We start from the raw sequence: 14,444 nt of genomic DNA on the forward strand, positions 1-14,444 counted from the left end.
AACGAGTGAACGAAGAAGAGGAAGAAGAAGAAGAAGACGAAGAAAAAAGAAAACACTTTACACATAATTATGATCTCGGGGAGATAATCTTTTATTAATTAAATTAACTTTTATTCAAATAAAAATGTTAAATCAACTTCTCAGTACGACATTGCGATGCATTCGCAGCCTGCAAACCATCGCATTATTTTTCCATGCGGTAAAGATGAGTAAATTCAAACAGGGCTTTGCACTATACCCAGTGACACATGTCACGAGAGGGACGACGTATCGCGTTGGGCTAGATTGATCACGTCGAATTTAAAATTCAGATATAGGTATATGTTATACGCTCGTTGCGGATATGAAAGTGTAGAATACGCCTGTGGGTCCATGGCTATGTAACCCGGCCGCGTTGTCACACAGACAAATATCTATACCTATACGATGCATAATTTATGCAGTGTTTGAGGAGAGAAGTTTTGCAACACCGAATCTATCGATTCAACCGGAGGTTTCGGTTGAGGTAGGTGTAAAAATATTGCGAGAGAATCGTTCCAAGGTTTTCTCGAATTCGACGCGAGAAGGACAAGAAACGAAAATCAATTTTCACTTCAATCGGTCGTATGATTTTTTCTCTCTCTGTCTCCTCTCTCTCTCTCTCTCTCGTTAAATTTTCCACTAGTCGTATGTTATTTAATTATACCAACGTGCGTAAGAGTATTATAAAATAATTTCGAAAAACAAAGATATAAACTATGTGCTTGTAGAGGAAGTGATAATACATAGGTGATTTCGAATTGTACTTATACATAAACAAATATGAATATATATATATATATATATATATGTGTGTATATATATTTAATATATATACACACATATATATCAAATTAATATATAAATACATAAAAGGCGAGGTGAACTATATATTGCAATGAAGGTAGAAAATTGATATTCAGGATCGATCTTATGATATAATTTTACGTATGTGACCTATATATAATACATACATGTATGCATACATGCATAAGTATAATTGCTTTAGTTTATATAACATTACACAATTACCTTATTATTACCTACAATAAACGCGTTGATAAGAATTGAAGAGAATCTTTATTACGTTTTTCTTCGTTCGACAGCAACAATACACGTGGCGATGTATGTGTGTACATTCAGATATTATGCCTATATCTATTCTATATACAATATATGATTTAATCGAGCAGTACTACATATGCATATGTACCCTGTTTATTTAAAATAAATGCCTACGTCAGAATGTATATAAATGAAAAAAGGGCGAATACACGAATTCCCCTCGGTGTTGCTAGAACGAAAAAAGGAAAGAAAGTTTTCTCATAACGCTGGCTAAATATACATTTTAATTTAGCTGTATAATAAATGTGTGCTTTTTCTCGTAAAAATTCCTCGGGATCCAAGCTCGTGCAGAAATGATGTACCACATAGAATTACGCTCGAACGTTTCGTCTTATTCTCAAATAACAAGTTTTAATACAAGGTGGAAATTTGAGCGAGTAATTTTTTAGGCAAATCGCGGTTCCCCAGCCGTTTCATAATTCAATTTTATATTCAAACCCGCGCGCCTCTGAGTTTCGGGTCTCGAGCCGCAAAATGGCGGCCGGTCACGTGGGACGGAGGATCAATAAGCGCGTGTAGCGCTCTGTGTCGTTTCTCTGATCCACGTCGTGCTTTTCTCCTTCCTTGTTCCCTGTTTTATTTACAGTTTCGCGTCCAAGGTTGACGCGCGGTCGTTTGGCGCAAGTGTACATTAAATGGTAATATAGTCGGTGGCGAATAATAAAACGAGAATTTGCATAACGCCGCAGAGGGGGAAAAGAGGGTAAAAAAGACACGCTGCTCGTCGTCTTATCTCTGTAAATAACCCCGGAATGGGTAGACGATACTACTGCGACTACTGCGATCGGTCCTTCAAAGACGACCCGGAAGCGAGAAAAAAACACTTGTCGAGTATCCAGCACTCGAGAAATCGCACCGAGCATTACGACCGGTTCAAAGGTGGGATTGATTATCCTCTTCCAAGCTTCAGGCTTCGATAATTCATTCCAATTTTACAAAACCATCGTTTTTCAGACGCAGCGGTTATCCTGAAGGAAGAGTCCGCGAAAACACCATGCAAGCGTTTCATCACTCAGGGTGATTGCGCCTTCGGGAGCGGGTGCAGATTCTCCCATTACACACCGCACATGATGTGGGAGCTGGAGCAGCACGGTAAGGGATCAAAATCGATCGATTACACACCGAGATTCAACGTCTTTCGATCCTTTCAGTACTCGCAAGGGAACGGCAGAGCTTGCAAGGGGTGGATTTACCGCCTCTGGCCTCCGAGGCGATCGACGAGCTTCTCGAGGGAGGAACGGAGGCGGGAGACCAGGTCCGAAGGAGCTTCGTACCCCGGTGGAACTACCCCGTTGAGCTTCAGAGCTTTTCCAATCTGCCGCCATCGCTGTGGCCAATAACGCCTGACTCGATAACGGATACGAATTTTGGAAAATGGGGCTTTTAGTCGACCGAACGATGAAGCATGATCCGTGATGTTAGAGACTCGACAAACTCGGGTGGGAGTAAAAACATAGAAAGATCGGAAAATCGAAGAGTCATGGTATCGAATTTTTAAAAAAATATCGAATATAAAAATAAAGTAAAAGAATACAGAAAGGTCAGAGTATAAAATGCCGAACTATAGATCGCCGTCAGAATTCCTCTCGATAATATAGATATCATACACAGATTCTCAATTTTTCCGTTCTATGTTTCGACCCTTTATATATTTTGTCTTTCTGATTTTCGACTTTCTATGTTTTCAATTTTCTACCCTTGGACTTTCAACCACATGTTCAAATTCCACGAATATAAAGATTTTCGGGTCTGTGAAAATTTGTTATTCGGGTCCTTCCGTCAATCGGGAATTCCATTTCTTAACCTCTAGTCTTAAACTCGCTTCAACTCGTCAACGGCCAGTTTCTTCATTACCGATCGGTAAAGCTCCGATCTCGCGCGCCTCTGGCGGCGAGCTGCGCTCGGCAAAGCTCGGCAATCGACGAAGTCTGGCCGATCCGGCTCCCTCCCCACTTCGTTGCTCACTCAGTCGTCGCCCGGCGTCGGGTACACGCAGGCTATAGAATCGCTCGACGGACTTTGAGAGCATCGAGCACGCCGCAGGAAGTGTCGAGTTCCTCAAAAGTTCCGAAGCTTCAGAGTCAAGCATCTCCGAACGGTAGCATGGAACGCGAGGCTCCAAGCCGCCGGGCCGAGCACTCCGCAAGCTTTTTCACCGCCGCCTAAAAGCTCGCGTGTCTCATTTCACTATCCGCGACGCGAGTGCCGGACGCCCGATCGAGGACTCTGGATACTCACGCCGTCGCCGCTTCCCTCCAGCTCTTTTGGTGAGTTGAAGATTGGTTATTTGAATCGCAGGAAGAGAGGAGGAGAGACGACAACCAGCGATTCGCAAAGACGAAGGAGGCGAGCCGCTCGATTCGAGTCTCGCTGCGTCCCGACTCGCGAAATGGACCGAGACCCGTTCTGTTCGCTCGTTCAAATTTCCTGCCCTTCGGAGCCTGCGGAGCGGGGACGGATTTTCTATTTTGGAACAGCTGCGAGGGGCGCCGGGAGAGAAAGGACAATGCACCGTCCTCGCCTCCTCTCACGTTCCTCTCCGTTCTGCGTGCTTACGGCCCTTCCTGCATCTGCGGCTTACATTGTCCGTTATTGTCAGCACGCGCACCGGTCAGTAAAGGGCAGTCGAACCGCTGCCTGTGTGTATGTAAGAGGTCGAGGATAGATTTCTGTGCCGATTTTCACGCAGGATGGTTTCTACAGGGTGGCGACCAACCGGGAAAATCGTGAATAGTCGGAGAATTACGATGGGCCGTAGGGAAAAACGCACTTTTTATATAAATCGTTTTCGAACTACAGCTATACTTTGTAAATTCACCTGAGATAACTTTCGGAAATGGTATTTTTGTTAAATTTCTAATTGTTAGTGTGAAACGAAGCCGTACCGTGCTTGTTTTTTTCTTTTTTTTTTTTTACACACAAATTTATATATTCAAGGTGCACAACTTCTGGAGCTTTTGGTCATAAAAGCTGACCAACGTTACCCAAGTTTCGTGAGATAAAATCAGGGAATTCTGAATTTTTTTACGGGGATAAGTCGAGGAAATTTATTTGAGCAAAATTGTCGCCACCCTGTTTTATTGCACGCAGTTTTGGATGAAGAAACATATGCCCCGATCTTGACAATCAATCGTTAACCTAACGTTGAGCTTTTATAGGGAAAAATATTTAACGAGAATATTTCGCAATTTGATTATCTAAAAACAGCTCTAATGAAACCGACCTCCAAGTTCGTTTATCTATATTTATATATGTATATACGTCTATGGTTTATTTACGGTCTTGCAAAATTTCTGCAGGTGGCTTTCGGAAGGAAAGAATAAAGTCGAAGAAATCCAAAGATTGATGGTTTTCTGGGTGAATCGATCATACCTATGATCTTTTCCATTCTGCTCGAACAACAATGTATTATGTTGAATTTCGTTCTGCCCCGTTTGAGATTGAAATTAAGTTATAGATACGCGGAAATCGTCGGTCATTACAATACCTACGGTGAACTATGTCAGTCCGCACCGCTGCATGACTGGCGAAATCGTTAACGATGAAAAATGAAACGCGGAATCATTCACAATTCACTAAACGCGAAGAGAGGTTCTTAATGGAGAGAGATAATATCTAATGCCGATATGCTGCAGCGCTGTAAGCACAGACAGAGAAAATCGAGAAAACTGTGATAGAATTTTCGAATTGTCCGTCGAAGAAGTTATTCTGCGAATGCTTCAAAGCTGTACGCAGCAATTAAGTCACATTAGCGACGAAAAAAAAAAAATCCCAAGTGACGTAAAATCATTTTTAAAGTTTCGAGGAATATTGTTTGAACGAAATATATTGTCATATTCCGAAATTCATTTTATACTCGCGACAATTTTTCTCATCGAACAGGCAGAGGAAAAATTGCATTCCCGTTGCGCGAGAAAACCTGAATGCAATAAAAAAATCCAGGAATCCGAAATGTGACTTCTTACCGCTACCCTGAACTTTGATACGTTGCTTTCTGTCAAGACTGAAATACCTTATACGCGTAACCCCGCATGTTGGAAAACTATAAACTTTATAACCAGAATGTACCGCGTCTTAGTCACCGGGTGAAAATTATTGTAAAAATAGCTAGGGCATAAATAGCGATTGAACGGCATAAGGTGCCTCTCAAATCTCGCGTATAATATACAAATGTATTATTAGGCCATCGGCTCGTAGACGTGATTTTTAGCAGAACATAGCCAAGATGTGTAATGTAACGTATCTGATATATTATACACACATGTATACAAAGATTTTTATTACCGGCGCGTGATTTTCACTTGCGAAATTCAAACAGATAGTTATAATGAGAAAATGTTGATTATTCAACGTTTCTTTTTTCTCTCTTTCTTTTATCGACTTATTTTTTCCTCCCGATTCCGCATCCCTGAGAAGACGGTACTATTTCGTATCTTAATCTCTGTTTACCCAGGCATTAAGAGTCTCAGCTTCGGCTCCGCGACGACGCGGGAAATGTAATAAAAATTCTTCATATAAAATTCGTACATCATGTATTAAAAGCCCCCTGACCCGAACCGCGATGATAAACTTAATCGCAGTTGAATATGCAACAGACGTATATTTACAATGAACACAAGTGCCGCGCCACGTTTACAAGCCGCGACGTTTTCCGCCGTAGCCGTTTACTTATAGAGCTTTATCGCTTTTGGCACAGTTCATTGATAACCGGCTAGTCGCGCACCACGTGGTCGGGACTGCAGTATTTCATGTTTCATATTTTTCCTCGAACTCTGGACGGTCTCGAGTCTTACTCATCCGCACCAGAATATAAATCGCAATTACACGATCGAACGATTGACGGTTGATCAATTTTTTTGCGCGCCAATTATCGTCCAGCGACTGATCATCGGGCTCGCCGACATCGATCTATAAGTGTACGTACCTACGAACGCGTTGTTAAAAAGCAAGACGAGGCGACGCGTCGCGGTAGATTGTGTGTACGGCAATTTAAAATAATTTATTTTGATTGTCTTTATACGGGCCTTCGTTACGTCATCTTGAAACATCTCTCCCGCCCTGACGTTTTACGCTTATGGAGACGTGCAACGAGGCTGCAGATACCCACACACCAGAGTTTGGTGTGAAATGAACCGTGTGAAAATGTGACCAATGTCCGATGCCCACGCTCGGCTAAACCGAAAATGAGGGGAAAATCACAGATGCAACAGTCGAGTCGAATCGAGTACAGAATGCGGCACGCAGACGCGATCGTTCGCGATTTGCGTCAATCGAAATCAATAATAATCGACGAGCGTTGAGCAAATCACGCTGATACCGCAGTGCCAATGATAAACACGTTGTAGCTATATAGTTAACTTACGTTACAATTGTAAGACTGGCTTTGCCGTGCGAATATTAATTTGAATCTGTAAAATAAGCGAGGCGAATCGTTGTCAAGAGACTAAAATGACTATAGATTTGAGTTCCGGAGGGTCGAAAATCCCGAAACACAAAAATGCAGCCTTATACGGAATATTTTTATTTCAGACCTATTTTGATCGGACTACAGCGGTCGGTATCTGCACAGGTACAATAACGCATTCAGACCACGAGGCCTTATCTTGGGGCAAATAATCGACGGACTCCCAGCCCGCGTAATCGTGTCACAAATACACGCGAGTCTCTTCTAGCGGTGGTATAATAATGTTGCGTAGGTATGACATCGAGGAGTATACATGTATTATACGTACGTACAACCGATGTGCCTACGCATGGCGTTCCGTGGAATGCCCGCATTTTCAAAACGTTGCAAAACTTACACCTCTGCAGTGCTCGTTACATGAATTACAAGCGACACCGCAAGGCAAACATACGTGTTATCCTTTGTTTGTACAATCTCATGTGCTCGTTTTTGCATCTCTGGAACATCGTCGCCTGAAGGACGGTTGTATGTTATTACGTGCGTTATAAATTTGCCGGACTAGAAAAACGCACTTAATTATACTCTTTCAATTAAGGCCTTATTATTTTTCACTAGAACAGGTGAAATAGCTGTGTCTAATGATATCGAGGAATTTTTATTGCTGGTGATAACGACTCGTGAAAATATTTAATGAAAATTTTCAAGTCCATTTTTACTTCCGTTTCAATTAGCAGCCACGATGGTCGGTGAATTGCCTCTGAAATTCTTCCGCACGTCAAGGAGGCACATCGGCAGTACAAACCTTTACGATACTCCGAATAGCGTGATCCCAATTCTTCCTGCACGCGTAAACTACGAGGAAAGGTCTATACATGTATATATAGATCAAGCGAGTGTGTAAAGCAGCCTGTCGACGATAGAATAACGAAATGTAAAAAGTACAATCAGTAGTTCTTCGAGCCGGTATACAACGCTCGTTGAACGACGACTGGTTCTTTTGTCACCCGGTGCACGTAGCTGTTCCGAAAGGCCATCACCGCAAGGTCGTCTCGAATGGTTACGTAAGAGTGAATGCGAGAAAGACGGAGATACAGAAACACGCCGCCGGTGTGTACTCGTGGCCGTAGGAAGGACCGCCATTATCCAATAATATCCGCCGCCATGTTGCCTCTTTGCTGGAAGAGGTTTCGACGTTCCAACGATCGGTTGACGAACAATTACGTTCGATCGAAGCTGCAGATGCTCCAACCTTCGCGTGGAAGTCCCCAACTCAACCTCGATTTGCAAACCTACTTGGAGCACTTTAAGTTGGGTTCCTCGTACTCGCAGGGTTCTCCATTACTCGGTGCAGCCTTATTATACCTGCTGGCTTACCTACCCAGCTAATGACCCGAGCAGGGACTACCTGCAGTTCTGGGAACGAGGCAGGAGGATCATATTGGAGCCACGTCTGGTCTGGTGTGCCGGTGTAAACGGTGGACGATAGTCGACGGGGCAGCCCGGTCAAGACCCGAAGGGTGAAGAGGAAGAGAAGGAGGAGGAGGAGAAAGAGGGGAGCGGAACGACCGCGGCATTCCTTACACGCCGATGAACCTGCAGCATCGTAGGGTCTTTACTTTCGTTTTAAACTGTTATACCTACCTACGGGATGTTGTCTTTTCCCAACCATGAATAATAAATCTTGATCGTTACACGCGTGGAATTGCGAATTGCAAGCAATGGGTTACGCGATAAGGACGCGTCTTGTAACACTGGACATTCGTGCGAAATGTTATTGTAAAAGGGTATCGATTTTCATCTTGGAACGTTTTACTTACGTACGGTTTCATTGTTTGCGATCAGTGTCTTTGGTACCGTTCGTGCGAGATTGATTTCACATTGCGTAATGGCTCCGATTGCTCTCGATGGTATGCATACCGTTTACCGTCTGCTCGATTTGGACTATACCTAGGCGGACGTTGTAAAAATTTAGATTAACATCGGGACTGTGGTCAGCCATTTACTTCAATTCCAGTCTCAGCTGTAAGTTTAATCTTGATTCATGGCGCGATGCGGTCTGAAGCTTTCTTCGAGTTAGTTGTTCAAAACCATTCGAGTTACAAAGATGGTGAATTTAGATCTGCACAGAAACAGATATATCCTCAAACCAGGAACAATTTGAACCGAATAATATACAATGACGAACGTGCGGAAGAACCGCATTCCTGATCAACTCGTTGCGACGATCTTGACTCGGGTTGCGTAATTTACACGTAAATCTACTCGTCGTATCTTATCCGTCTATCGATCTATTCACGTCGATTCGTCATCGGCTCTTCCCGCGTACCTACTTATCCACCTCCACTTTATACTACGTACAGAATTTTGCGGCAGGTCAAGATATTTAGCGTAATAGCATAATATTCGGAATTTATAGGAGGGCAAGAACGTCAATGGCATTCCTGCAGTGCGCCTCGACTTCTCTTGCGTTTCCAGACGGAGTACACTAGGTTGATTCACATTGAAACGTTTTTTTTTTCTTAGTTACCACTCGAAAAATTTGTGACAAATACTGAGAAAAAATTATTTATTAACACTGCAGTGCGTGCATACGTAACGTTTGTTTTCCTATTTGTTCTCCTTGTTTTTCTTGAGACATATGTGCACACAAACGTATCGAGCAGCCGCTACGCGACCGGCTGCCTTCCTTTTCGTACCCAAGTGAGCGTGCGTTATAACATCACTCTCGCGCGATCCTTCAAGCTTCCAGCTTCCACTTTCCAGCTATTCGGACTCGCGTGATCGGCGTTCGTTCCATTCGCGGATGACTCGGTTACGACATTTCATACATCAACGTGCGTGCTCGTATTATAAATGTACAAACACGATGAGTACACGCCAACTCGCGTTCCAACCATACGTGCAACTCGACCCAACTTTGCCTTTCGCATTTCGTACTTTGCGCGGAATACCGGGAGAATTATACGCTTCGGTCGCTCGTGTCGATAACTCATCAGAGACGCTACTTTTGATGTAAATTGTAAACGCGGAAAAAGGAGACACGAGTATCGGAGCTTGTGTGACAAACCCGAACGACTCTAATTCCCAACACCGACTCTTTATCTCGGTTTGGGTATACATGTACATACATATGCATGTACCTATGTGGCTCGAATTAAAACAAACATGCCAGCTTATCTGTCAAACCCCATCCAAAGCTTAGCCGTATCAGCAGCATTATACTGGCGCAATTTGATATTACCGTTACAGTATTACAGAATATTACACGTGTTGGATATGTTCAGGTTCATTGAATTCATTCAATTTACTTTTGAAATTGATTGTTTGGTTCGTTGATTTGTTTTGTTTTGTTTTGTTTTTTTTTTTTTAATTTAATTTTCGGTACACGGCAAACCCTGTAGAATCAATTACTATTTGGCATGTATCGTAGGTATGTACATGAAATTGGAACAGGGTGTTTAATCGTTTAACTTTTTTTCTACAAGGTGTCACTCGTAAAATTTGTGACAAATACTGAAAAAAAGGTGTCGCAAAACCTGGATGAGGTAGGAAAATATTTATAGGTCGCTATCAATTATCAAACCAAAAAAAAAAAAAAAATGAACCATAGTACAGTACAACGTAAAAAACAATTAATCGAATATTCTTTGCCAGTCTGTAACTTGTGAATGTAACAGTGAAGCTGAGTGACTGTATCCGTAAGACGCTTCTTCAGAGTGGGTCCGTCTGCATCTAGCAGCACACCCGCATCTCACATCTCAACTCTTGGAAAATCATCCACCGGCCATCCTTTTGCGTCCTGACGTACAGCGAATATCATAATATCGCCGTTAGGTAATTCTAGAACCGCGACTGCACGAAACGATTGTATAATCTGCGTATACGGATGCAAAACAGTACCCAGGAACACGTTGGTATTTTCTGCTCGTACAAGCCGTCATCGCCGGTCACGGGAAAAAGCGCGGTGCGATGGGCAGGGTCGAAATATTCAGAATACATACTCGCACCGAGCACCTGGCACACCTGCTCAGGTTAACGCATACGCACTTGCGCGGCGAACCTGTCCAATGTTCAAACCTACGTGATGCGATCTGCATCGCGTGTCCGTTCGGTAAACCGTTCGTTTATACTCTCCAACAGCGTGTAATACTTGGACACGTTGTGCCTGATGAAGTTCTCGTGTAATATTGAAAGAAGAAATTTTTAGTCGCGATAGCCGAGCGAAATAAACATTTTTTAGTTCAGGGGGGCGGGTGTGAAATTTCAAATTTGAAAAGTTCCGGAGGAGCCGAGTTCCGAATTTTTTTGCGGTGAAACTTGAGGTAAAGAAGCGAAACTTTTGACGAAACGTCAAAGTTTGGAATGGCCCGAAACTCGACGCTCAAAGTTCCGGAAGTGCGAATGTGAGAAAATTTTGAAATCTGAAGCATCGAAATTCGGAATGATCGAAGATTTTCAGTTCTGTGAATTTCTGGCTTGGTGAAATTTCACCACTTTGATCTTTCTTTGTTTCGGATTTTCGATATCCTTACGTTCGGAATCCTGGCTATTCTGATTCCTGGTTATATTTTAACTTGCGAAATTTTTCTCTATCGGAAATTTACTTATCTGAACTTTGCTCCATCGTAACTTGAATTTTCAGAATCCTGCGTTTTGTAACTTTGAGCCGTCAGCTTTCCGACCGTTCGAAACTTTTTTATTTCCTCAAAGTTCGATTTCTTTATTTCAAGTTTCGCCAGCAAATAATTCGGAATTAAACTTTTTCGGAACTTCAACCCCGTCCCAGTTCAGTTTTCGACCGTGACTTATCCCTGAAAAACAATTGTTCAGATTCCGATTTCACATATCGTCTTACCGCTTGATTATCGTTGAGAAAACTTTGAGTCACGAAAACTCTCCTAGGTAATAGAAAGCTGCTAGAGTCTAGCGGGAGGTCAAGTGTATACCCAATGACGTGTAAGGGCCCGGGATTTCCTCGTTAGTAAACGGAGGTCGTACGAATACCCTGCATGCGTTTGGTGTGTATGCAGAGTATTTTACCATGCACGGTGACGCATCGAGCTGTTCATCGCATTTGTATAAAGGGGCGCGCGAACCGGGCGATTGCTTTATATTCCGACGTAGAAATACCGTCATCACGGATCATGTGTACGGTGTGGATGGTACAAAACAAAGTGAGAAATAAAATTTGAAAAAAAGAAGAAGAGAGCGGATATGTGGTTAAATCGAAACACACACAGGAACTTCTGTGGGACGAAGGTGTAGCCGTGCCTCGGGGACCACCTACGTATCATTATTATTCTCGTCTGATTTACAAAAACGGTACCAAGCGGTCGCCCTCGAATGTAACGTGTATACATATTAGTTTCCGCCATGCAGGTTTACGGTAGAACAGACAGGCGGACGCCTCCGGATATTCACGGAACCAGAGAGGAGGGAGAGAGAGAGAGAGAGAAGTGAGAAAACAGAGCTTTGGATGTATTACGTACGTATACATTCCCCGTGACACGTGATTGACCCCGTATTTGAATCAGACTTTAAAAACAAATGAACACAGGGTTAAAAATACGATATCTAGAATATTTTTTCAGCTAATGTACGGTAAAGTTTACAACTTTGGTTTATTTTTGATAGATGAGAGAAAAAAAAAATAAAAAATATTCAACACTGAAATGTTGTCGGAAAATTTGGCAAATTTTGATATTTATCACACGTTAGTCGTGTTGGGGGAATTTTTCAGCCTGTTCGAAATTCCATTTCTAACCTACGGTTGTGGAAGAATTGTTTGTCCGAAGAGTGCGACGAGTTTATTGGACTCGCGAGGACGGTTTAAGAATTAGCTAACAACCCGTAGTAGGCACGCCACGTGGGTAGGTATACGACTACCGATGCACTACCACCATTGGACAAAAACCTTTCGAAATACCGACGGTCGCTTCTACTACGCGAGTCCGTGTTCCGAATTCCTAATGGGTAATAGCTAATCCCTAATGGCATCGTGACACTGTAGAAACGAATGCACGCGTTGCGTTGGAAACGAAATTGGAAAGAAGTCGGGCGGAGCTGCTGATCTGGAGCTGAAATTGTGTCTAAAATCGAAATTATGCGCTCATCGATGAAAAATCTTTACAATAAATGAGGTTCGTCTTTGTTTGATGCGCCTTCACCGCCGTACGCATTAGATAAAAATGAACAACACCACGCCCAGCGGCTTGCTGCCACGGTGATGTCATCACCGTCGTTAATTGTCCCTCAAAAAAAAAAAGAAAAAAGAAGCGCAAGCCGGTTGTTAAACATACCAAAGCCACGCTTTGCGCGACTCGATGGAAAAACTGTTCGATCTCTTTCGAGACGATCGGTGGAAATCAAACAGCGCATCATTTAGAAGTCGGTAACGTTAACGTAACGAAACATCGTGGAATAAACCGTTGTACAATTTTAGAACGACTTTCAGGTAGTTGGATTTAACGATTTTTCCAACCATACATCGTCAACGTCACGTTACCAACTTCAACCTAATGACACAACGACCAAACTCAAAGTTTGTAAGTTACCCCCAATTATTGGGAATGTCGCTTTGCAATGCGTCATCTTAAGAAATCGAACTAACGTAATCAGGCTAACAGCTGACCTTATTGATTACGTTTAATTAATTTATCCGTCACGAGGAATTTGAAAGCCCATGAATTACGATTTGCCTCCATTAATATGAAACTCTGACGTCGTGAGGACATTTTCCATTACGCGCATGTAACCAGTGTGTTCGAGTCCCCGTCGTTCTTCGATGCAATTACTACACCGGGTAGGAAATTACTCTCAAGTTTCGTCTGACGTGACTTTTTATAGAATTCACAGAGACTCGATCGTCTGTCGTCCGAGGCACTCTCGCCTGCTTGGTGCAGATGGTAGCTGGTTTTATACACCGAGGCGTTAACTCATTTTCTGTTACTCCTGCAGCGGCTTACCTACCACTTAACTACAGCATGCTCTTTATATATCTACTAAAGGCTCGCTACTCGAGTGCACGAACATCGATTGCAGCAGGTCCCCGTTTCACAAGTGGTTTCGATCCCGCTTATGTGTGGATGCCACTTCATTTTTCATCTCGTTGCATTTCACAGTCCTCGGGCCATTTGATCCGCATGCTTCTCATAAAATTCACCAAACTTCATAACAGAGATCGTAAAAGCTCCAAGTGCAGCAGCACGTGACGCGAAGATTGTCACATGCTATTCCGAGCACTCGCTAGAACTGTCAGTGACTTCATAGAGAATGCTACGTGAGCGTGTTTAGACTATACGTATCTCCGTCTCGCTCTTTCACTCTTGCTCATCGAAGCAAACGCCTCCGGCTAGGGAACACGGTTGTTGAATCGGCTTGTGTAAACACGAATCGCGATTGTAGATGTGTGTTGTTTTTTTTTTCTTTTTTTCTTTTTTACTCTTTTTTTTCGACTCGTTTTTCCTACTCTTTTATCATTTTCCCGAGGTACAACGTCACGACGAAGGGAAGAGCCATGGTTTTGTTACTCGGAAATTATTTCGCAACCGCTTGATCTTTCATATACGTACTGATATCACACGTACAGCTATTCCGTGGTTTGTTCAAACATTTATCCACCTGTAAATTACCGTCACAATATTGTATTCCAAATGCGTCACGATTTACGGTATACAAGGTGTACGTGTAATATTCACCTGAGCAGCAAAAACTGTCGCAAGAACACCGCAACGTTTACACAGTTAAATTAGATAAAACGGAGAAGAGGCGCCGTCGACGATACGGACTGTGTTCAGGAGATATCATTCTCCGCTTGATAAGCTGCCCGACAGCATGCGAAAATAAAGGAAAAGGAACCCGCCAACCGACGATTGAATAAGAACCACTTCGCCTGCAT

The 14,444-nt window shown here is 42.9% G+C and overlaps 2 protein-coding genes across 2 annotated transcripts in view; both read left to right on the forward strand.

Moving 5' to 3' along the window:
• The first annotated feature begins 1,698 nt into the window (after positions 1–1,698).
• On the forward strand, positions 1,699–2,960 carry LOC124223460 (zinc finger matrin-type protein 5). Its single transcript, XM_046635451.2, has 3 exons — positions 1,699–2,022; positions 2,098–2,235; positions 2,295–2,960. The coding sequence occupies exons 1-3, from the start codon at positions 1,896–1,898 to the stop codon at positions 2,528–2,530; spliced, it is 501 nt and encodes a 166-aa protein (XP_046491407.1). The 5' UTR covers positions 1,699–1,895; the 3' UTR covers positions 2,531–2,960.
• A 175-nt stretch (positions 2,961–3,135) lies between these two features.
• LOC124223452 (pleckstrin homology-like domain family B member 1) overlaps positions 3,136–14,444 on the forward strand; it is a 29,777-nt gene continuing 18,468 nt past the window's right edge. Inside the window, exon 1 of the mRNA XM_046635430.2 lies at positions 3,136–3,410. The gene's annotated coding sequence lies outside the window, so the exon portion shown is untranslated. The remainder of the gene's footprint in view (positions 3,411–14,444) is intronic.

The sequence above is a fragment of the Neodiprion pinetum genome, chromosome 7 (assembly GCF_021155775.2).
Source record: "Neodiprion pinetum isolate iyNeoPine1 chromosome 7, iyNeoPine1.2, whole genome shotgun sequence".
NCBI classification, from domain to species: domain Eukaryota; kingdom Metazoa; phylum Arthropoda; class Insecta; order Hymenoptera; family Diprionidae; genus Neodiprion; species Neodiprion pinetum.

Excerpts from the sequence above, each read along its gene's own strand:
- LOC124223460 (XM_046635451.2), top strand. The coding sequence starts at position 1,896 with ATGGGTAGACGATACTACTGCGACTACTGCGATCGGTCCTTCAAAGAC. Across the intron at positions 2,023-2,097 it reads GCATTACGACCGGTTCAAAG|ACGCAGCGGTTATCCTGAAG; the intron begins GTGGGATTGATT and ends ATCGTTTTTCAG. Across the intron at positions 2,236-2,294 it reads GTGGGAGCTGGAGCAGCACG|TACTCGCAAGGGAACGGCAG; the intron begins GTAAGGGATCAA and ends CGATCCTTTCAG.